The following is a 25,105-nucleotide window of genomic DNA, read 5'->3' as shown; positions in this document are numbered from 1 at the left end:
GTATGTCTTACTTTTGTAGCCATAGGTTTCTCATATCAAATTCTGAATCGTTTTTAAAATATTTATTTATTTATTTGAAGGGAAAAATCACACACACACAGAGAGAGAGAGAGAGAAATATCTTCCCTCTATTGATTCACTCCCCCAAATGCCCACAATAACCAGGGTTGGTCTAGGCCAAAGGCAGGAGCCAGGAACTCCATCTGGGTCTTCCACGTGGGTGGCAGGAGTCCAAGCACTTGGGCCATAATCTATTGCCATACCAGGAACATTAGCAGGAAGTAGGGGAGCTAGGACTTGAACCAGCACTCCAATATTGGATGCCAGCATCTGTCCCAAACAATGACTTTGCCCAGTATGCAACACACCTGCCTCTTGAATCCTGTTTTCTGATGCAAGCTCTTACCTTGATACCTATTAAAACATTTCATAGCTCCTTCCTGGCAGATTATTTGCAAAGATGGCCATTGCAATGGAATGCCGTCTGCTTCACCTCTTTGGGAGGTGATTAGTTCATGACGGTGGAGCTCTAGTGAATGAAATGAGTGCCTTCATAAAAAAGGACCTCAGAGAGCTCTCTTGCCTTCTTTCCACCATATGAGGATGCAGTGAGAAGACAGCCATCTGCAATCCTGAAGGGAGTCCTCACCACAGCCCAACAACGCTGGCCACCTGGCTGCGGACTTCCAGGCTCCAGAGTCAGGAGACACAGATCTCTGTAGTTTATAATCTACCCAAGCTATGGTATGTTGTTTTAACAGCCTGAATGGATGGAGCCAACTACTGTAATTTTTCCCATCCCTGTATGTGGATCCTTTTGCAAGGTGACTTTATCTTACGCCTCAGCACTAGATAGGGTATCCTTTCCTATGTGTTGAATTTCAGTTGCTCTTCTGATAAACCGACCAATACAATGCAAGGCAATGAAGGTGATATTGCAATGAAGGTGATATAGCCTGACTTCTGGGTCTGGGCCTCAAGAGCCTTCGCATTTCTGTCCTACCATCTTGGAGTAATGACTTGAGACCAGTGTATGAAGAAGTCACAGCTGGCTTTCTAGTTAGTGACCAGCTACATGGGGCATAGACAAGTCCTGCCACCTGAGCTCCCCAAACCAATCACCCAACAATCAGAATCAGTACCAGATATGTGAGTCAGGCTATCTTAGACCATTCAATCCAAGTCAAGGCATGAGATGACAGTGGTTTCATGAGTGACCTTAGGTGAGAATCACAATACTGTGTGAGTTGAGTTCAGTCTAAATTGCTGACCAATCAAATTGTGAACTAATAAAATGGTTGTTGTTTTATGCCATTAATTTTTTTTTTTTTGACAGGCAGAGTGGACAGTGAGAGAGAGAGAGACAGAGAGAAAGGTCTTCCTTTTGCCGTTGGTTCACCCTCCAATGGCCGCCACCAGCGCGCTGCGGCCAGTGCACCACGCTGATCCGATGGCAGGAGCCAGGTGCTTCTCCTGGTCTCCCATGGGGTGCAGGGCCCAGGGACTTGGGCCATCCTCCACCGCACTCCCTGGCCACAGCAGAGAGCTGGCCTGGAAGAGGGGCAACCGGGACAGAATCCGGCGCCCCGACTAGGACTAGAACCCGGTGTGCCAGCGCCGCAAGGCGGAGGATTAGCCTAGTGAGCCGCGGCGCCGGCCACGCCATTAATTTTTAAGGCATTAAATTACAACAGATTACTGATATATTCTCCTTTTTCATCTTTGATATAAAAGAAGTTGAATGTGTATTTAGTATGTATATGTGTGTGTGTCTGTGTATAGAATCCTTCACATATTTGCCATTGTTTCCCATCAAATCTTGATTGAATTGAGAAAAAAAATACTTGCCTTTATGTCTAAAGGTACCAGAGAATGAAGGTAAACCTGATTATTCCAACACAAATGCTTCATTTAACAGGAGCCCCATGATTAGAATCCTTATGACAGATTGCTGAATAGCCAGACTCCTTGGGTAAATTCTTCTACAGAGGAGAGTGCTTTCTGATTATTCTCAGATGTTTCTCTTTCATGGTTCAACATTTCTCCTTTTGCTACACTAAATTCCATCTCATTTTTCAACACATTTCAGCCCTTTCTAATTTGGAGGTGGGCTTAATTTGCTTCCCTTTTTGACTCCCTCAGAACTTGCTTCCTTTTCTCTGTCTTCCTCTACCATTCTTATCCTCAACGTCTTCAGGCTGTGACAGGACTAGATGGGAGCATAATGTGTAGTCTCAGACTGCTCTGCCAGCTCCACCTCCTTTACCTCCAAGCCACATCTCTGATGTTCTCTGTGGTCCTGCCTTTGTCGTTTCTTCTCCACAAACTTCCCTCTCCTCTCCGCTGTTGGAGACACAGCCCATGCCTGCTGTGACATGGCAGGAGAAACCACAGTGCTTAGCAGCTGGGGCTGTACTTGACAGATTAGAGATTATTTTTTTTCTTATTTGGCTGTGGCTGGGCAGCAGTATATTTATTTTCCTCTTTGACACTGGCGACAGCTCTTACCGTGCCAGCTCAGAATCCAGAGAGTAAATGAATGCGGAGAGGAAGCTTGGAGCCTTCCAGGTGGACGCAGCCCAGTCTCCTGAGCTCTGCTGTTTTGCAGCCGACTGAAAATTGAGTCAGGAGAGCAGCAGCCCAGGCACAGACTCAAGGGAGCAGTGAGAGAAATGTGGGTGTGAAGGGAGAAAGGCAGAGGGGAGAAAGATGAGAGGAGGTGAAGAGAGATGGGAGAAGAGGGAGGAAGAATACAGGGGCTTTGCGGTGGGTAAGAGTTGACCTGGGGATGCTGGGAAACACACTGTTGGCACTTTCTCTTCCTGCTGCTCCCGCCAACTGGCGTCGTTCTTATGAAAACAGAGAGAGAGAGAGAGAGAGAGCAATGACAGATGAATCAGAGCTTCCAAAGTGGAAATAAGCAGCACGCTCAAGCAGAGCAGTATGCATCTGTGTCAATCGTTTGGTTGTTACAGAACTGTACTTTTTCCTTCTTCCAGTTTTGTTCCTGTATTTTCTTTTTAATACGAGCAAGAGAATATAGAGAGGACGGATGCAAGTTGTAAATACTGTTCAAATATGAATTCCTAGAAGCACACCCTGACTCAAGAGGAGAGCAAGACCAAAAATTCATCACTTGGGGGATTCTATTCACCTCATTCTTTCTCCCTCTCCACCAGAAATAAGAACACCACTGAATTTCATGTTTTTAATCCCGTTACTTACTACACATATACACTGAATTTCATGTTTTTAATCCCGTTACTTACTACACATATGCATATATGCATTTATATCTACATATGTCTATGCTTAGACAACATTGTTTCATCTTGGCTATTTTCAAACACTATGAAGATTATGCAAATGATGCCATACCTAATAATGTGTAGTCTTACAGGGCTTGATTTGTTGACTTTACAGTATGTTTCCAGGGCAAATCCAGGTTGTCATAGGTGACTTTATTTCACTGTTCTTCACTGCTATGTGATATTATACTACAGGAGTTTATCTGCCTACTCTCCTGGTTCATGGAATCAAAACTGTTTCCATGGTTTTGCTGTTGTGAATAGGCTGGCTGCAGGTATCCTTATACAAGTCTCCTGGTACTCATGTGGAAGTGGGTCCCTATGGAAAAGACTCAGAAATATAATTATGAGGTCTGCAAATTTAAACAAAGTGCAGTCATGCTTTGCATACCAGTGGGGATATGCACTGAGAAATGCAGAGTTAGCCATAAATGTCACAGTGTGCTTACACAAACCTGCATGGGATGGCTTATTACACCCATAGACTATCTGATGTAGCCCATTGCCTCTAGCCTGCAGACTTGTGCAGCCTGTTATGGTACTGAATGAGCAACTGAAACACAACAGTAAGTTATGTGTCTAAACATGCTTAAATGTAGAAAAAGCTATGGTAAAAATATTAGGCAGTAAGAATTTTTCAGTTCCATTATAATCTTACAGTTCCACTATCACTTACATACACAGTCTGTTGTAAACTAAAATGTTATATTCAGTTATAAACTGAATATGTTTATAAATTTAAAAAATTATATACTACTAAATATATACATTGGAGTAAATTTATATGACAAAATAAATAGATAAAAAACAGACAAGGTACTCCTGAAGAAGATGCTTTTTATCTTCCTCTGAAAAATATGCAGTCAGGCACTGTGGCTCAGCAGGTTAAGCCACCGCTTGGGATACCTACATCCCATATCATAGTGTCAGTTAGAGTCCTACCTCCCATGTTTCCTATCCAGTTTCCTGTTGATGCCCCTGGGATGCTACTAATGATGACCCAAATACTTGGGTTTCTACCAGCAATGTTAGAGACCAGATGGGGTTCTGGACTCCTGGCTTCAAACTGGCCCAGTCCCAGCTGTTGTAGCCATTTGGGGAGTGAACCAGCAGATGAAAGATCTCTGTTTCTGTTGTACCCTCTCCCTCTCTCTCTGTCATTCTGTCTTTCAAATGAATACACATATAAACAAAACTTAAAAAGAATGCTATAAAGACTTATGAAGCTACAGTGATTAGAATAGTATGACATTGGTGCAGGGATAGGCTATACTCCAATGAAATATAATTAAAAGCTTAGAAATAGAAACTACTGGCCGGTGCTGTGGCTCAATAGGCTAATCCTCCACCTAGCAGCGCCGGCACACCGGGTTCTAGTCTCGGCCGGGGCACCGGATTCTTTCCCGGTTGCTCCTCTTCCAGGCCAGCTCTCTGCTGTGGCCCAGGAAGGCAGTGGAGGATGGCCCAAGTGCTTGGGCCCTGCACCCGCATGGGAGACCAGGAAAAGCACCTGGCTCCTGCCATCGGATCAGTGCGGTGCGCTGGCTGCAGCGCACCAGCCGTGGCAGCCATTGGAAGGTGAACCAACGGCAAAGGAAGACCTTTCTCTCTGTCTCTCTCTCTCACTGTCCACTCTGCCTGTAAAAAAGAAAGAAAGAAAGAAAGAAAGAAAGAAAGAAAGAAAGAAAGAAAGAAAGAAAGAAAGAAAGAAAGAAAGAAAGAAACTACTACATATAACAGAGGAATTATAGATCCTTGGGAAATGTAGGAACAGACAATAAATGATGTTGGAATAAATGACTATCCATTTGAGGGAAGAAATGCAATTGGATGTCTTTGTATCATGTACAAAACCCAGTTCCAATAAGGACAAAACTTTAAAAAACTTCAGAAAAAGATACACTTCTGACTTTGGGGCAGGGAAAGACTTATTAAATATGACAGAACAACTCACCAGAAAAATTAACAGAAAGGTTGGAAATATAATCAACTTAATTAATCAGATGCAAATGAAGACTTCAGAATAATTTCATTTCATACATACTAGATTGACAAAAATTAAGTGGCAAAATTTGTACCACCATTTGGAAAACAATTTGACATAATTTTGCAAAAATGACTATTTATTTGTAGATCTATTACTCAGCACTTCCATGCTAGGTATAGATTCAGGATGGCCGCCAAGTCGAGAATTCAAATACATAATAATTGGTTCATTGCTATTACCATGCAGTACATGATAAAATAATAGCACACATATTTCTAGGCTTTATGGCCACTCTAAATGCATCCTGGGAAACCACCAGCTCTAACTCAACATGGAGATATATAGAATCTTCCCTGTCTCAACCATCTCTCTGCTCAGGCACTTGAAAAATATGCTGGTTGCTTTGTGGACTGCAGCTTCCTAGAGTATCTGATGAAAGGTAGAAATCTATGCAGACTCTGCCCCACGAAAAATTCATGGATAATTAGAAAAGCTTCACTGCCTAGAAAAGCTTCACTGCCTCTCTAACATCCTTCTATGTCCCACTTCAGGGTTCATGTTCCTTGGGGTAACAGCCAGGTTCTCAGTCATTGTCATTCCAAGGTCAGAGCTAAGACACTGAGGTATGACTCAGCCTGCATCTATGAGCAGCACATCTTCAGGTTTGGGTGCTAGACCAGAAAATGTGGCCCTTCTGTCTAGGTTTAGCAGTCAGCAACTGGAAGATACTGAGCCTCACCAGACCTTATCCTAGTTAAGAATGGAAGATCAGCACTTCTAGATCTAGTGCCAAGGGCACTTAGGTCCAAAGGTCCCAGGTAGGTAGCACAGAGACCCAGAGAGCAGAGAGGGGGTATCCACAAGGCTCCCTTAGTTCCTTTGCCTCACAGACAGATGGGCAGGGCTGTCAGGCACAGCTTCTGGGCTGTGTTCAGTACGGAGCCCATGGGAGATCAGCACTCCTGAGGGCTGTTGATATGAATGTAAACAGCCTCACGTTTATAAATCCAGGTTTTCCTGAGTGAGTTACCAAGGGTCCTGTAATTCTAACAGAGTAACATGGACTTCATACCATTTCTCCAACCACCACCAATAAGAGAAGACAGGTTTCACTTCCTCTTTGCAATTGCACCAACAGCTACTTTTTCTTTTTTTTAAGATTTATTATATTTATTTAAAAGTCAGAATTACACAGAGAGAGGGAGAGATACATATCTAGATAGATGGTTCACTCCTCCAAATGGCCACAACAGCCTTGGCTGGCCCAAGCTGAAGCTAGGAGCCTGGAGCTTCATCCGGATCTATGTAGATACCAGGGGCCCAAGGACTAGGATGATATTCCCCTGCTCTCCCAGGCACATTAGCAGGGCACTGGATTAAAAGTAGAGCATCCAGGACTCAAACAAGTGCTCATATGGGATGATGGCACCACAGGCAGGCACTGGCTTCACCAACTGTACCTTAAGGTTGGGCTCTGATAGCCACTTCTTAAATATTGACAAGAAACACACATCTCCATTGGAAAATATTAAAATGCAGGGAATGCACCTTCAAATGCAAAAAAGAAATCAGATTTTTCATATTTGCAAGCCATAGTGATGCATTTAAGATTCTGACATTAGTGAGGTTTCAGTTTGTCAGACATATGTAGTTATTAATTGAAAAATAGAAAAATATCACAGGAAATGTAAAGTATCATTTTAGAAGGAAGAGGAGATCTTAAGAGTGTAGGTTCCAGACTCAGATGGGTCTGTGCCTTACTGCCATTTACTTATTGTGCAACCTTGGGCCAGTCTCAGGCTGGGCATTCTGGTGGGTAAAACGAGGAAAATGGTAGTACATACTTCCTGGGGATTTGTGACAACAAAATGAGAGGATATGTGTAAAAACTGAGTTATTCTTAAAATTAATAATCTGGCTGTTGAGGGGATGGAATGAATCAGTGGATGGGAGATTCTCTCTCTCTCTCTCTCTCTCTCTCTCTCTTTCTGTCTCCCTTCTCCCCTCCCTCTATCTGCCTTTTAAATAAATAAATATTTTTAAAATTCTTTAAGAATAGTCAATCCTTAAAAGAAAGGATATTGTTAAATTTTCCAATGTGATATGAAAGATTGATTAAATCTAATTTCTGAAACACTGTGAGGTTAATAAAACTTAACTAAGTGATAGAAATATAACCGAGTTAAGTCAGAACTCATCCGAATGAACCCCATGATCTCAGTTCATGTAAAGCCTGTGAGTTCAGCTCCAACACCAGCCTGTAGCTTAATGAATATGGTAGTTAATTTTAAGAATAACCCACTTTTTACATTTCTTCCCATATTCTGGGCTCTGCTCTAAGCTTCTTACACAAATCTCATCCTGGGCTTCTGGCCTGGCATCCACTGATTCCTCCACATTTCAGGTCCACATCATCTGCCTCTGCTATGTGAAATCTACTCTCCAATCTGGAACCTTGCACAATGTGCCCCACACCCACCAAAACCAATGCAGTTGGTAGCACCAAACATCTGACTGCCTCAACTGTCTACATTAAGTGACTGCCAGAATCTACTTCCTGCATGAGACTAGTCTCACAGGGCCCAATCTAATGGATTGTCCTGAATCCTTCCTCCTACCCATTTTGTGCAAGTATGAGCACATCTGTAGAAACCCAAATATCTCCTCTTCCTTTTAAAAATGTGAATCATATTTAGATGGAATTCCCAAATAGTCTCCCATGCTGGCCGGTGTTGCAGTACAGTGAGTTATATTCTGCCCCTTGGGAAACCTGAACCCCATACTGGAAGTGCCGGGGATCAAGTCCTGGCTACTCTGCTTCTAATCCAGCTTCCTGGTGCCTGGAGGCATCAGGTAATGGTTGGATTCCTGCTACCATGTGGGCAACCAGGTTGGAGTTCCTAGCTTCTGCCTGTTTTTTTTTTTTTGTTTTTTTTTTTTTTTCTGGCTGTTGTAGGCATTTGGGGGATAAACCGATAGATAGAAGCACCTCTCTCTCTCTCTCTCTCTCTCTCTCTCTCTCTCTCTCTCTCTCCTTCTCTCTGTCACTCTGCCTTTCAAATAAATGAATAAATAGATAAGTAAATCTTTAAAAAGACCACCCTCCCATGTGTATGATAACTACTGAGCTACTGAAGAACCACATGGCATGTTGGTGAATGTTGACTGATTTATATGATTTTATTTTTTAGTGCTACCAATCAACAAACAGAAGGAGAGTAGGGTTTGGCATTAAGAATTGGATTCTGGAGCCAAACTGTTCGGTTACTAATCCCAGCTCTATTACTGACTGCTGTGATATTCTTGCTAAACCTCACTGGTTCATCTGTTAAGTAAATGTAATAAATAGTTATCTACTTAATAGGATTATTTTAGGATTAAATAAAATAATCCCTGTAAAATACTTTTTTATTTTTTTTTTTATTTTTTGACAGGCAGAGTGGACAGTGAGAGAGAAAGACAGAGAGAAAGGTCTTCCTTTGCCGTTGGTTCACCCTCCAATGGCCGCCCTGGCCGGCGCACCACGCTGATCCTAAGCCAGGAGCCAGGTACTTCTCCTGGTCTCCCATGGGGTGCAGGGCCCAAGCACTTGGGCCATCCTCCACTGCACTCCCTGGCCACAGCAGAGAGCTGGCCTGGAAGAGGGGCAACCGGGACAGAATCCGGCACCCCGACCGGGACTAGAACCCGGTGTGCTAGCGCTGCAAGGCAGAGGATTAGCCTAGTGAGCCACGGCACCGGCCCCTGTAAAATACTTTTTAAAAGGGCATGGCAGTGTCAAGTATGTAATAATGCTTGATGTTGTTCCTATTATAATTAATTCATCAGAAAAATATGAATAGTCATTTTCCACAATGTATCTCCTACAACAAGTGGCATCATGCTATGAAAATGTCAATTTGGGGGGCGGAGCCAAGATGGCGGAATAGTGAGGGCGCGCACCGATAGTCCGGGAAAATTTAGTTTAATAAAAGGGGAGTTACGGTAGCCACAGAAAAAAGAACCAGGAAAAATTGCACGGGAATCGTGTATCGGAGGACCTACTTGGAGAACAAGGTCGCCCACCGCGCGGAAGCCAAGTCGCGGGACCGAGCTGCAGAAGCCCCAGTGCTCCAAGGGGAGTGCATGCCACACAGACAACAGCGGGGAGACTTGGGACGCTCCACACATCGGCGCTGGAAGGGGAGGTGAGCTCAATAACCCGAGACATTGGTGGGGAAACGGGGGTCAGAATCTAGAGGGGGGCCGGAAAGTGCAGCAAACTCACTACCGGAAAGAAGGGGAAAAAAAAAAGCTTCGGGGTTTCTCTTCCCCCTAACCTTGCAAAGATTACAAGGCTGCAAGGCTAGAAGAAATCCCAAGAGACAAAGAGCAGGCCTGCTCTCTGGATTTACATATCAATGGGGGAGAGCTAAGGAACTGAGTCACTACAATTCAGTAGCCTAGGCAACCCAGTGGGAGTCCAGAGGAGCCAAAGACTGGAACCTAAATACCATCAATTCTGCACAGCGGTGCCCTGCGGTGTTACTTACCCCCTGAATAAATAAAATAAATAAATAAATAAAAAGAGAGAGATTTACCACGCATAACCTGAGGGTGTCACCTTTGCACACCCTTAACCTGGAAGAACCAGGCAGAGCTCTCAGGCCGCACCCATCTCAAGCCTCCAAGACTCCTCCAACAGCAGGCAGTCCACTTAACACGGACACAGTATAAAAGAAAAAAAAAAAAAAACGCACAGTGACGCAAGAAGAATTAACTATGCCGAGTAACAAACACAGAAATAGAGGGAGCAAGATCAACGATGACACTATGATGCCTCCAAATAAGCAAAACACCCCAAGCCAAGAGTATGAAGATGATGAGATAGCAGAAATGCAAGATACGGATTTCAAAAAATTTATGATAAGAACATTTAGAAGTTTTCAAAAGCAAATCCTTGAACTACAGAAATCCTTAATGGACAAGATTGAAAATCTCTCTCGTGAAAACGAAATTTTAAGGAAGAGTCAAAATGAAACTCAGAAACTAGTAGAACAGGAAAGTGTTATAGTGAAGAGAAATCAAAATGAAATGAAGAGCTCAATAGATCAAATGACAAACACATTAGAAAGCCTTAAAAACAGAATGGGTGAAGCAGAAGAGAGAATATCGGACTTAGAAGATAGAGCACAGGAAAACATACAGTCAAACCAAAGAAAAGAAGAGGAAATTAGAAACCTAAAAAATATTGTTGGGAATCTACAGGATACTATTAAAAAAACCAACATTCGAGTTCTAGGAGTTCCTGAAGGCATGGAGAGAGAGAAAGGATTGGAAGGCCTTTTTAGTGAGATACTAGCAGAGAACTTTCCAGGTTTGGAGAAGGACAGAGATATCCTAGTACAGGAAGCTCATAGAACCCCCAATAAACATGACCAAAAGAGATCTTCACCACGACACGTGGTAATTAAACTTACCACAGTGAAACATAAAGAAAAGATCCTAAAATGTGCAAGAGAGAAACGTCAGATTACTCTCAGAGGATCTCCAATCAGACTCACAGCTGACTTCTCATCAGAAACCCTACAAGCTAGGAGGGAATGGCGAGACATAGCACAGGTGCTAAGAGAGAAAAATTGCCAGCCCAGAATATTATATCCTGCCAAGCTCTCATTTGTGAATGAAGGTGAAATAAAGACCTTTCATAGCAAACAGAAATTGAAAGACTTTGTGGCCACTCGTCCGGCCCTGCAAAAGATACTTAAAGATGTGCTACACTCAGAAACACAGAAACATGGCCATCAATATGAAAGAAGGGAAAGGAAGAACACCTACCAGTAAAAGAGCATGGGAAGCTCAAAGCATATACTAGAAAATATTTCCGGGAAAATGGCAGGGCAAAGTCACTACGTATCAATAGTCACATTGAACATTAATGGTCTGAATTCTTCAGTTAAAAGACACCGTTTAGCTGACTGGCTCACAGAACACAACCCAACTATTTGTTGCCTACAAGAAACACATCTCTCTAACAAAGAGGCATGCAGACTGAAAGTGAAAGGTTGGAAAAAGATATTCCATGCCAACAGAAACCAAAAAAAAGCAGGTGTAGCCATATTAATATCAGACAAAATAAACTTTAATACAAAAACTGTTAAGAGAGACAAAGAGGGACACTATATAATGATTAAGGGTTCAATTCAACAGGAAGATGTAACTATTAAAAATGTATATGCACCTAATTACAGGGCACCGGTCTATTTAAAAGATATGTTAAGGGACTTAAAGGGAGATTTAGATTTCAATACAATAGTACTGGGGGACTTCAATACTCCACTCTCAGAAATAGACAGATCATCCGGACAGAAGATCAACAAGGAAACAGCAGATTTAATTGACACTATTGCCCAAATGGATCTAACAGCTATCTACAGAACTTTCAACCCTACATCTACAGACTTCACATTCTTCTCAGCAGCGCATGGAACCTTCTCTAGGATTGACCACATACTAGGCCATAAAGCAAGTCTCAGCAAATTTAAAAGAATTAGAATCATACCATGCAGCTTCTCAGACCACAGCGGGATGAAGCTGGAAATTAGCAACTCAGGAAACCCCAGAAAGTATGCAAACACATGGAGACTGAACAACATGCTCCTGAATGAACACTGGGTCATTCAAGAAATCAAAAGAGAAATCAAAAACTTTCTGGAAGTAAATGAAGACAACAACACAACATATCAAAACTTATGGGATACAGCAAAAGCAGTATTGAGAGGCAAATTTATAGCAATAGGTGCCTATACCAAGAAATTGGAAAGGTACCAAATAAATGAGCTTTCAGCGCACCTCAAGGACCTAGAAAAACTGCAGCAAACCAAACCCAAATCTAGTAGGAGAAGAGAAATAATTAAAACCAGAGAAGAAATTAACAGGATTGAATCCAAAAAAAATTACAAAAAATCAGCCAAGCGAGAAGCTGGTTTTTTGAAAAAATAAACAAAATTGACACCCCATTGGCCCAACTAACTAAAAAAGAAGAGAAAAGACCCAAATCAATAAAATCAGAGATGAAAAAGGAAACGTAACAACAGACACCACAGAAATAAAAAGAATCATCAGAAATTACTCCAAGGACCTGTATGCCAGCAAACAGGAAAACCTATCAGAAATGGATAGATTCCTGGACACATGCAATCTACCAAAATTGAACCATGAAGACATAGAAAACCTAAATAGACCCATAACTGAAACAGAAATTGAAACAGTAATAAAGGCCCTCCCAACAAAGAAAAGCCCAGGACCAGATGGATTCACTGCTGAATTCTACCAGACATTTAAAGAAGAACTAATCCCATTTCTTCTCAAACTATTCAGAACAATCGAAAAAGAGGGAATCCTCCCAAATTCTTTCTATGAAGCCAGCATCACCTTAATCCCTAAGCCAGAGAAAGATGCAGCACTGAAAGAAAATTACAGACCAATATCCCTGATGAACATAGACGCAAAAATCCTCAATAAAATTCTGGCCAATAGAATACAACAACACATCAGGAAAATCATCCACCCAGACCAAGTGGGATTCATCCCTGGTATGCAGGGATGGTTCAACATTCGCAAATCAATCAATGTGATTCACCACATTAACAGACTGCAGAAGAAAAACCATATGATTATCTCAATTGATGCAGAGAAAGCATTTGATAAAATTCAACACCCTTTCATGATGAAAACTCTAAGCAAATTGGGTATAGAAGGAACATTCCTCAATATAATCAAAGCAATTTATAAAAAACCCACAGCCAGCATCCTATTGAATGGGGAAAAGTTGGAAGCATTTCCACTGAAATCTGGCACCAGGCAGGAATGCCCACTCTCACCACTGCTATTTAACATAGTTCTGGAAGTTTTAGCCAGAGCCATCAGACAAGAAAAAGAAATCAAAGGAATACAAATCAAGAAGGAAGAAGTCAAACTATCCCTCTTTGCAGACGATATGATTCTGTACTTAGAGGATCCAAAGAACTCTACTAAGAGACTATTGGAACTCATAGAGGAGTTTGGCAAAGTGGCAGGATATAAAATCAATGCACAAAAATCAACAGCCTTTGTATACACAAGCAATGCCATGACTGAGAAAGAGCTGCTAAGATCAATCCCATTCACAATAGCTACAAAAACAATCAAATACCTTGGAATAAACTTAACCAAGGACGTTAAAGATCTCTACGATGAAAATTACAAAACCTTAAAGAAAGAAATAGAAGAGGATGCCAAAAAATGGAAAAATCTTCCATGCTCATGGATTGGAAGAATCAACATCATCAAAATGTCCATTCTCCCAAAAGCAATTTATAGATTCAATGCAATCCCAATCAAGATACCAAAGACATTCTTCGCAGATCTAGAAAAAATGATGCTGAAATTCATATGGAGGCACAAGAGACCTCGAATAGCTAAAGCAATCTTGTACAACAAAAACAAAGCCGGAGGCATCACAATACCAGACTTCAGGACATACTACAGGGCAGTTGTAATCAAAACAGCATGGTACTGGTACAGAAACAGATGGATAGACCAATGGAACAGAATTGAAACACCAGAAATCAACCCAAACATCTACAGGCAACTTATATTTGATCAAGGATCTAAAACCAATTCCTGGAGCAAGGACAGTCTATTCAATAAATGGTGCTGGGAAAACTGGATTTCCACGTGCAGAAGCATGAAGCAAGACCCCTACCTTACACCTTACACAAAAATCCACTCAACGTGGATTAAAGACCTAAATCTACGTCCTGACACCATCAAGTTATTAGAGAACATTGGAGAAACCCTTCAAGATATTGGCACAGGCAAAGAATTTCTGGAAAAGACCCGGGAGGCACAGGCAGTCAAAGCCAAAATCAACTATTGGGATTGCATCAAATTGAGAAGTTTCTGTACTGCAAAAGAAACAGTCAGGAGAGTGAAGAGACAACCGACAGAATGGGAAAAAATATTTGCAAACTATGCAACAAATAAAGGGTTAATAACCAGAATCTACAAAGAGATCAAGAAACTCCACAAAAACAAAACCAACAACCCACTTAAGAGATGGGCCAAGGACTTCAATAGACATTTTTCAAAAGGGGAAATCCAAATGGCCAACAGGCACATGAAAAAATGTTCAAGGTCACTAGCAATCAGGGAAATGCAAATCAAAACCACAATGAGGTTTCACCTCACCCCGGTTAGAATGGCTCACATGCAGAAATCTACCAACAACAGATGCTGGCGAGGATGTGGGGAAAAAGGGACACTAACCCACTGTTGGTGGGAATGCAAACTGGTCAAGCCACTATGGAAGTCAGTCTGGAGATTCCTCAGAAACCTGAATATAACCCTACCATTCGACCCAGCCATCCCACTCCTTGGAATTTACCCAAAGGAGTTTAAATTGATAAACAAAAAAGCGGTCTGCACCCTAATGTTTATCGCAGCACAATTCACAATAGCCAAGACCTGGAACCAACCTAAATGCCCATCAACGGTAGACTGGATAAAGAAATTATGGGATATGTATTCTTTAGAGTACTATACCGCAGTAAGAAACAACGAAATCCAGTCATTTGCAACAAAATGGAGGAATCTGGAACACATCATGCTGAGTGAAATAAGCCAGTCCCAAAGGGACAAATACCATATGTTCTCCCTGATCGGTGACAACTGACTGAACACCAAAAAGGAAACCTCCTGAAGTGAAATGGACACTATGAGAAATGGTGACTTGATCAGCATAGCCCTGACTGCTAATGGACAACTTAATACATTATCCCTCATAGTATTTTTTTTTTGTCTGTTCTACTTAATATGACTGGTTTAATTCTGTAATTATCACACAGTTATTCTTAAGTGTTGAAAATTAACTGAAATGTGATCCCTGTTAAACTTAAGAGTGGGAATAAGAGAGGGAAGAGATGTATAATTTGGGGCATGCTCGGGCTGACTTGCCCCAATTGGTAGAGTTGGAAACATACCAGGGGATTCCAATTCAATCCCATCAAGGTGGCATGTGCCAATGCCATCTCACTACTCCAAGTGATCAATTTCAGTTCACAATTGATCATAATGAAAGGACTAAGAGTCAAAGGGAGCACATAAACAAGTCTAGTATCTGCTAACACCAACCGATAGAATAAATAAAGGGGAGAGTGATCCAACATGGGAAGTGAGATACTCAGCAGACTCATAGAATGGCGGATGTCCTAAATAGCACTCTGGCCTCAGAATCAGCCCTAAAGGCACTCGGATCTGGCTGAAAAGCCCATGAGAGTATTTCAGGCATGGAAAGCCAAGACACTCTGGCAAAAAGATCTCTGTGAGTGAGATCCCAGTGGAAAGAACAGGTCTTCAAAGAGGGAGGTGCCTTTCTCTGAAGGGAGGAGAGAACCTCCACTTTGACTATGACCGTGTCTAAACAAGATAAGAGTCGGAGAACTCAAGGGGCTTCCATAGCCTTGGAAACTCATGACTGGTGCATAGGGAGATTACTGATGCCATAAACAGGAGTGTCAATTGGTAAAGTCAACAACAGGAGTCACTGTGCACTTACTCCTCATGTAGGATCTCTGTCCTTAACGTGCTGTACACTGAGGCTTAATGCTATAACGAGTACTCAAACAGTATATTTCACTTTGTGTTTCTATGGGGGTGCAAACGACTGAAATCTTTACTTAATGTACACTAAACTGATCTTCTGTAAAAATAAAAAAAAAATAAAAAAAAAAGAAAGAAATTATCAATTCCCAACTTGACTCTCACTGGGATTAAACATGACAATAGGTCAGATCTGATTTCATCATCATTTAAAAAAAATCATCTATTATTTTTCACTTTATGTTTCTGTGTGGGAGCAAACTGTTGAAATACTTACTTAAGGTATACTAAGCTGATCTTCTGTATATTAAGATAATCGAAAATGAATCTTGATGTGAATGGAAGGGGAGAGGGAGTGGGAAAGGGGAGGGTTGTGGGTGGGAGGGACGGTATGGGGGGGGAAGCCATTGTAACACATGAGTCGTACTTTGGAAATTTATATTCATTAAATAAAAGATAAAAAAAAAATGTCAATTTGGCCTGAATTTAAGTAGGTGCCCCTCCTGCCTCATGTGCCCTGATATTGAAAGCATAAAAATAAGTTCTTGTTTCTTGTCATACAGTGCCTATCCCAAACAACTGGATTTGCCAGTATCCTCCCCTCATCTCTGCCCATGGGTCAAGTGTAAAGTCACCCATCACCTCCCAAGGGCCAAATCCAGTGGTTGCTGCAATTCCTTTCCCACTAGCTGTCTCCTGTGTGATGTTCTCCACACTTCCTCTTCCTCGTTCCTGAATTTGAGCACACATGCTCTGTTGGATTTCTGGCTGTCTGCATGGCCAGCATCTCTTAGTCCCTTTATGAGTGTCTCTTCCCTTTCAAAAAGAGCTGCTCCAAGATTCCTTCTCTTCTAGTCATTACTGCCATTCTCTCCCAGGATTTCAAAAAGATGACTCCACATCTACCTTCTTTGCCACTGCTTGAGTTCAGGCCCTGTCCATTTACAACCTGACTATGGAAATTACCTCTTAAGCAGTCTTCTGACTGCCACATTTTCCCCTCTTAGCTGGGCCACCAAAATGACCTCCCTAAAATATAACTATAAAATATAAATCCAACTCTGTCATCCTCAAGCCAAAAATCTTCAATGCTTTCCTTTACCTTGTTAGACCAGATCCAAAAGTTTTAATCTGCCTATTGCTTTTGTGTTTTAACGATCCACATTCAGAAGTCATCCTGTAAGATTTTGTTGTTCAGATTATATGCAGTTCAAACAAAGGGCATGATTCTAAATGTTTCTCAAGACTACATTTCCACGCAAATTAATTTCCATGATAAATTCTTAGTTGTAATCTTACAATCACACATCTCGAAGACTCTTGCCAGTTTCGAAATTCAAATATTAAGTGATAGTATACTTATAGAACAGAAAAAGGTCCCTGACCATGCTTTGAGAAACATCAAGTACACTGTTGTGTCAGAATACAAACCGGTTAAATTCCACGTGGGTATTTAGACTTGCTGAGGTGCTACAATCTGTATTCCTGCAAGTCTTCACCATCATGTGCTAAAGATGTTGGCTTTTCCATTGTCTTAACTACACTGGGTATTTTCATATAACATCGCTCAATGTGCTCTAGGCTCAGCTCAAAAACCAGTAGGCAAAGCTTTGAATACAAACTCCTGCTGCTTTCAGATTCCAGTAAAGACACAACCTGACACCTCCACAGCCTTCCACGGATTCACAATAACACTTCATAAGAGAAGGGCCAGAGGTGTGCCTAGTGTGTGTTTTCAGTATCAGTTTCTTGCATTAGGATTGTAACAGCTGTATGCAGTAATCATCAGGGGTAGAGTTGGCCACATCAGCCAGTCTAAGACATCTACATCGCCATTCTCACAGCAATTGGACACTTTCTGTGCAGTGGAGTGTAATGTATTGCATTGGATTATTTATTATTATTATTATTATTTGGACAGGCAGAGTGGACAGTGAGAGAGACAGAGAGAAAGGTCTTCCTTTGCTGTTGGTTCATCCTCCAATGGCCGCCACGGCTGGCGCGCTATGGCCGGTGCACCGTGCTGATCCGATGGCAGGAGCCAGGTGCTTCTCCTGGTCTCCCATGGGGTGCAGGGCTCAAGGACTTGGGCCATCCTCCACTGCACTCCCTGGCCAAGCAGAGAGCTGGCCTGGAAGAGGGGCAACCGGGACAGAATCCAGCGCCCCGACCGGGACTAGAACCCGGTGTGCCGGCGCTGCAAGGCAGAGGATTAGCCTATTGAGCCACAGCGCAGGCCCTGCATTGGATTATAAGTCAATTGGATTGGCTTCATCATGTTGGACCACATTTTGCTTTATGATGAGCTGCAAGCCAGAGTCTATATAGTTTGATTTAGGGCTCAGAGCAAAACCAATAAAATATAAGGGGGGGGGGAGGCTGCTGTATTCTCTAGTGTATTGACTGAAAATTCATCCCAGCATTAAACAACTCTGCTGATATTTAGAGACATCTGTTTCAGACTGCCTTCCCGCAAATTTCCCTTTAGAGAGATAACTCTTGATGTACAGTTACTATTGCATTCCTGTCAAACTCAAATAAGGTCCTGCAAAGAAAATGGAAAAAGAATGCAAGGAGTGTATCTGCTTTATTCAAACTAAAACAAGCCAACAATGCAATGCGCTTCATTAACTCAAGTCAAGCTAAGTTCAGAAGTCTACAGCTCACAGAGCAAACCCCGTAGTCCAATATCAGTTTGCTTTGATTTAAAGCCTTATGTTTGGCAGAATATATAGAAGCCTTGGAATTCAGTCAGAAAAATGTGTAGATGTGAATTATTGAAAAAACAGACTATACGCCCAGTTAGTGTAAGTACAGGAAGTGTGAGATCCATCCCAGAGACCCCAATTTCATGACCCCTTGAAATTTGAGCTCTGAATGTCACTTACCCTATGACGATGCATGAGATGGCAGTTCCCAAGAAGGCGTATGTTAAAATAGATCCTAAGTTTTGAAAAAAGTGTCTCTGGAGAGGAAAAAATATTTCATACAGTATATCAGCATTTTTTCTTAGTGTAGCAGGTAATAAAAATAAATGTATGCATTTCATAAGACCTCCCTTCTCTCAGCGTTTAGATAAATTTTGTTTTTGGAGCCTCACTTCTGGTCTTCTTTTGCCAAAAATATTTAACTCATTTATGCTGTAAAAGGCAGGGTAAAAGGAAGGAAACAGGGGGAAATGCCCATCTGGAAGACAGGGTAACGGTGAGAGAAACAACTGCCAGCATTAACTGGATCTAAGAGGGAGGGAATGGACTGGGGCAACATCTGTGCAGGACTCTGGGACAATTCCAGGAAGAAAACATTCTGTTGTAAATACCGCCCCTTTAAAATACTGTTCTGAGATTCCAGCTGCCTTTGAATTTTATTGGATCTCTGACTTCCTTGACTTATATGTGTTTTCTGAATGTGATGAAACCAAGCTTTAAAAACCTACAACACTTTACTTTGTTTTAATGAGTCAGACACAAAGTAATGCCTAGTATTGTGACTGGAGATGAGGAATGATGAACTGAATAAATCCAGCCTCCTAAATCTTTTCGAATGATTACTTAGGAAAATGTCCAGTCCTTCACATGGGACGTGAGTAGCCAGAACAGACAGCAAGAGGGAGCCTGAAGAACACAAGCCAATCAGGTCTGTAAGGAGCAGGCTGACTGCTGCTGGAGATGAGAGGCCAAGGGGAGGACGCCCCCAGCAGAGGAGCAGCAGCTTCCACTCTACATTTCAGAATTCAGCTAGCATAGGGGATGTCAGTGCTTAGGCTATAATGTGAATTACTAAACTGCAAAAGGTGTGCTGAGGATTTGCCCAAGTTCTGTCAGGCAAGGACACAGAAACTGCCCTGGATATTCTCTCCCTGAGTATGAGCTGCTTTCCTGAGTTTGCATCCTGATGGCCAAATCCAGTGGGAATTAATCAGTGAACTTTTGGTTATAATCTTTTAGAATAAACACTCCAGTAGAAACATGATGAAAACCATGTATGTCATTCTACAATTTCTAGTAGCCACCTTAAAACACAAAAGGTGAAACTGATTTTGATGTTTTGTTTAACCCAATGTATCTAAAATACTATCATTTTAATATTAAATCAATGTAAAGCATTATTGAGGTGTTTTACATTCTAGTTTTCAATAAAAGAATTCAAAACCCAGAGTGTAATTTACACTTGGAGTGCATCTCAGGTCAGACTAGTCACATTCCCAGGGCTCAGCAGCTGCATGTGGCTAACAGTCCAGGTGTTGGACACAGTGGGCATAGAATTCTTAGATGTTGGCTTTTTATCTTTATAACATAATCTCAGGCAGTGATATTCTTATCAAATAGGCAAGTCCATAAAATAACTGTTTTTTTCTATTAGTGATAGTAAAATCTCTTTTTAGTAATAATAGAAGAAAATCATCATCATATATTTACCTTCTTCAGACTATACCCAGCATGAAATATAATTGGTGGCAGCAAAACATTGAAGAATATTTCTGGATCAAATGTCATCTGCCAGAAAAGACAAAAAAGTACAGTTAGAAATATATTTGTCTCATTAAATATGTATTTGATAAAATAGTTAACAGCTGCTCCAAGTTCATACGGAGTATATTAATATACTATTTAATTAGCAGAGATGAAAACAGAATACCCAAACTTACAAACTCTAAATGCAAAGTATCTATAAAGTCATCTTTTAAACAAAACCCTCTATACTTCTTATATAGCTAACAACAATAACAGCACCAAGAACCTCCATGAAATAGAGCTAACAACAACAAAGAAAAAACTCAATAAAAACTCTCTGGGAAAGCAAACATTTCCTTTTATTTTTATTAGTTATTCATTCCTCATATTTTAATGTTTTTTTATTTTATTTTTTCTGATGAAAGGAATTGGTAGTGCTCAATTGTTTTGGCTTCTGTCAAGAATTTATTTAAAGTTTTCCCCATTGTAGAAAAGGCAGACACAAAAAGAAAACTAGGGATCTATATCCTTAATAAACACAGATGAAAAGATTCTCAACGAAATACCAGCAAATTAAATCCAAAACCACATCAAAAAGATCATACATCATGATCAAGTGGGATTTATCCAAGAAACACAAAGGTGGTTCAACATTTGCAAATCAATAAACGTCATAAATCACATCAGTAGAATAAAGAACAAAAACCATATGGTCATCTCAATAGATGCAGAGAAAGCATTTGATAATATTCAACATACCTTCACGATAAAAAAAAAACCCTCAAAAATCAGGTATAGAAGGAACATTCCTCAAAATTCTAAAGGCTATATTTCACAAACCAACAGCCAATACTATACTGAATGGGGAAAAACAGAGCATTTCCCCTCAGATCTGTAACAAGACAAGGATGTCCACTTCACCACTCTTATTCAATATAGTACTGGAAGTTTTAGCAAGAGTGATTATGGTGGAGAAGGAAATAAACAGCATTGAAACTGAAAAAGAGGAAGTAAAATTATCCATGTTTGCAGAGGACATGATGTTTTACATGGGAAAACCGAACATTCCACCAAAAAACTGTTATAAAAAAAAAAAGAATTGATAAACCAATTCAGTAACGTTTCAGAAGCTTTTTTGTATGCTAATGGTAAAAGAGAAATAAAGAAATCTCATTCACAATAGCCACAAAAAATCAAATATTTAGGAATAAATTTAACCAAAGAAGTGAAAGACCTCTACAGTGAAAATTATCAAACATTGATGAAAGAAATCATCAAGAACAGAAAAAAAATGGAAAGATATTCCTTGCTCGTGGATCAGAAGAATCAATATCATTAAAATCTCTACACTACCTAAAGCAATCTACAGATTCAATGAAATCTGTGTCAAAATACCAAAGACATTCATTAAAGAATTAGAAAAACTAATCCTAAATGAAACTTAAATGAATCTAAATGAAATCACAAAAGACCCAGATTAGCTGAAGTGATCCTGAACAAGAAAAATAAAGCTGGAGGTATCACAGTAACTGACTTCAAAGCATGCTACAAAGTTATAGTAACTAAAACAACATGGAGTACCATAAAAAATGATATATAGATCCATGTATCAGAATAGAGAGCCCAGAAATTAATCTACATACATACAGCCAACTGATTTTTGACCAAAGTGTTCAGACCACACAGTGGAGCAAGAGTAATCTCTTCAACAAATGGTGCTGGCAAAACTGGATATATATGTGTACCAAATACAAAAATCAACTCAAGATGGATCAAAGACCTGAGATTATGAAATTACTGCAAGAAAACATAGGGGAAACATTGGTATAAGGGAAAACTTCTTGGACAAAATCCTCAAAGCACAGACAACAAAAGCAAAACTAAACAAATGGGACTATATCAAACTCAGAAGGTTTTACACAGCAAATGAAACAATCAACAGAGTGAAGAGACACCCAGCACAATGGGAAAAAATATTTGCAAACCACCTGACAAAGGATTAATGTCCCGAATATATCAGCAACTTAAAAAACTCAACAACAGAAAAACAACCAATGGGGCCAACATTGCGGTACAGCAGGTAAAGCCACTACCTGTGATGCTGGCATCCCACATGGGTGCCTGTTCCTGTCCTGGTTGCTCCACTTTGGATCCAGCTCCCTGCTGATGTTCTTGGGAAAGCAGTGGAGGATGGCCCAAGTGCTTGGGCCCCTGAACCCACGTGGGAGACATGGAAAAAGCTATTGGCTTCTGGCTTTGGCCTGAACCATCCCAGATCACTGAAGCTATTTGGGGAGTGAACCAACAGATGGAAGATCTGTCTCTCTCATTCTCTCCTCCTAACTCTGCCTTTCAAATAAATAAATATATCTTTAAAAAATCCTGTTGAGAAATGGGAAAAAGACCTCAATAGAAAGTTCTCAAAAGAAGAAACACAAATGGCCAAGAAATGTATTATATATAAATGGCCAACAAACATATGATATATTTCCCATCAGGGAAATGCAAATCAAACCACAATGAGATATCACCTCATCCCTGACAGAATGTTAAAATCTAAATCACAGAGAGTAGCTGGTGAGGATGTGGAGAAAGGGGAACATTTATACACAGTTGGTGGGAATGTAAATTAGTGCAGCCATTGCGGAAAACAGTATGGAGATTTCTTTAAAAGTCTAGAAATAGAGTTGCCATTTGATCCAGCAATCCCACTACTAGGCATATACCAAAAAGACTTCAACACAATGTATCAAAGAGATACCTGCACCATGTTTATAGGGACACTGTTCACAACGGCAAAGATTTGGAATCAACAAAGATGCCCATCATCAGATGATTGAATTAAAAATGTGGTATATATACACAGTATTCAGCTATAAAAAAGAATGAAATTCTACCATTTGTAGTAAAATGGACACAACTGAAGGACATCATGTTGATTGAAATAAGCTAGACCCAGAAAGACACATACTGGATGTTCTCCCTTTTATCTAGAAATTAAAATTTAAAAAACAAACAAAGGAAAAAGAAATGTCTATGAGTACCAGTATTGCTGCAAAATATAGTTTTGCAAAACTTCGTTTTATACTTTTGTCAAATCAATGATTAAGAATGTTATACTGGGGCCGGCGCTGTGACACAGCGGGTTAAAGCTGTGGCCTGCAGCGCCGGCATCCCATATGGGCGTCGGTTAGAGTCCCAGCTGCTCCACTTCCAATCCAGCTCTCTACTAAGGCCTGGAAAAGTAGTGGAAGATGGCCCAAGTCCTTGGACCCCTGCACTCCGGGAGACCCGGAGGAAGCTCCTGGCTTCAAATCGGCTCAGCTCTGGTCATTGCAGTCATTTGGGGAGTGAACCAGTGGATGGAAGATCTCTCATTCTCTGGATCCACCTCTCTCTGTAACTCTGTCTTTCAAATGAATAAAATAAATCTTAAAAAAAAAAGAATGTTATACTACTGTAGTTTCAATGATATGTGATTATTTTTAAATGTACTATATATGGGTGAAACTGTCATTTTTCCATTCAATTGTTTATAGCCATTGTCTATCTTCCCATTAGTCTTTTTGCTTTTTATTTGCTAAACTTCTTATTCAGTAAACTATTAAGCCTTTTTACTATAATGTAAATTTAAAACATGTCATCTCAAAAACTGAAAAAAAAAAAGGCAGGAGGAAGGAAGGAAGGTAGGAGGGAGAGTTGGGGAGGGAGGGAGGCAGGGAATATCATTGTGTTCTTAGAATTGCATGGACAAGATTTCAGGACATACTACAGGGCAGTTGTAATCAAAACAGCATGGTACTGGTACAGAAACAGATGGATAGACCAATGGAACAGAATTGAAACACCAGAAATCAACCCAAACATCTACAGCCAACTTATATTTGATCAAGGATCTAAAACCAATTCCTGGAGCAAGGACAGTCTATTCAATAAATGGTGCTGGGAAAACTGGATTTCCACGTGCAGAAGCATGAAGCAAGACCCCTACCTTACACCTTACACAAAAATCCACTCAACGTGGATTAAAGACCTAAATCTACGTCCTGACACCATCAAGTTATTAGAGAACATTGGAGAAACCCTTCAAGATATTGGCACAGGCAAAGAATTTCTGGAAAAGACCCGGGAGGCACAGGCAGTCAAAGCCAAAATCAACTATTGGGATTGCATCAAATTGAGAAGTTTCTGTACTGCAAAAGAAACAGTCAGGAGAGTGAAGAGACAACCGACAGAATGGGAAAAAATATTTGCAAACTATGCAACAAATAAAGGGTTAATAACCAGAATCTACAAAGAGATCAAGAAACTCCACAAAAACAAAACCAACAACCCACTTAAGAGATGGGCCAAGGACTTCAATAGACATTTTTCAAAAGGGGAAATCCAAATGGCCAACAGGCACATGAAAAAATGTTCAAGGTCACTAGCAATCAGGGAAATGCAAATCAAAACCACAATGAGGTTTCACCTCACCCCGGTTAGAATGGCTCACATACAGAAATCTACCAACAACAGATGCTGGCGAGGATGTGGGGAAAAAGGGACACTAACCCACTGTTGGTGGGAATGCAAACTGGTCAAGCCACTATGGAAGTCAGTCTGGAGATTCCTCAGAAACCTGAATATAACCCTACCGTTCGACCCAGCCATACCACTTCTTGGAATTTACCTAAAGGAGTTTAAATTGGCAAACAAAAAAGCGGTCTGCACCCTAATGTTTATCGCAGCACAAT

At 40.8% G+C, this 25,105-nt stretch overlaps 1 protein-coding gene across 1 annotated transcript in view; it reads right to left on the bottom strand.

The window, feature by feature from the left end:
• The window catches only part of SLC9A9 (solute carrier family 9 member A9), a 626,265-nt gene that overhangs the window by 555,828 nt on the left and 45,332 nt on the right, over positions 1-25,105 (bottom strand). Inside the window, exons 3-4 of the mRNA XM_002716580.6 lie at positions 20,334-20,411; positions 18,804-18,880 (exon numbers count right to left, since the gene is read on the bottom strand). Coding sequence (XP_002716626.3) covers positions 18,804-18,880; positions 20,334-20,411 — 155 coding nt within the window. The remainder of the gene's footprint in view (positions 1-18,803; positions 18,881-20,333; positions 20,412-25,105) is intronic.

The sequence above is a fragment of the Oryctolagus cuniculus genome, chromosome 4, assembly GCF_051225735.1.
Source record: "Oryctolagus cuniculus isolate XC-2025 breed Fujian yellow rabbit chromosome 4, ASM5122573v1, whole genome shotgun sequence".
Taxonomy (NCBI): Eukaryota; Metazoa; Chordata; class Mammalia; order Lagomorpha; family Leporidae; genus Oryctolagus; species Oryctolagus cuniculus.
The sequence above is the reverse complement of the archived record's forward strand: the minus strand, read 5'-3'. Positions and strand labels throughout refer to the sequence as shown.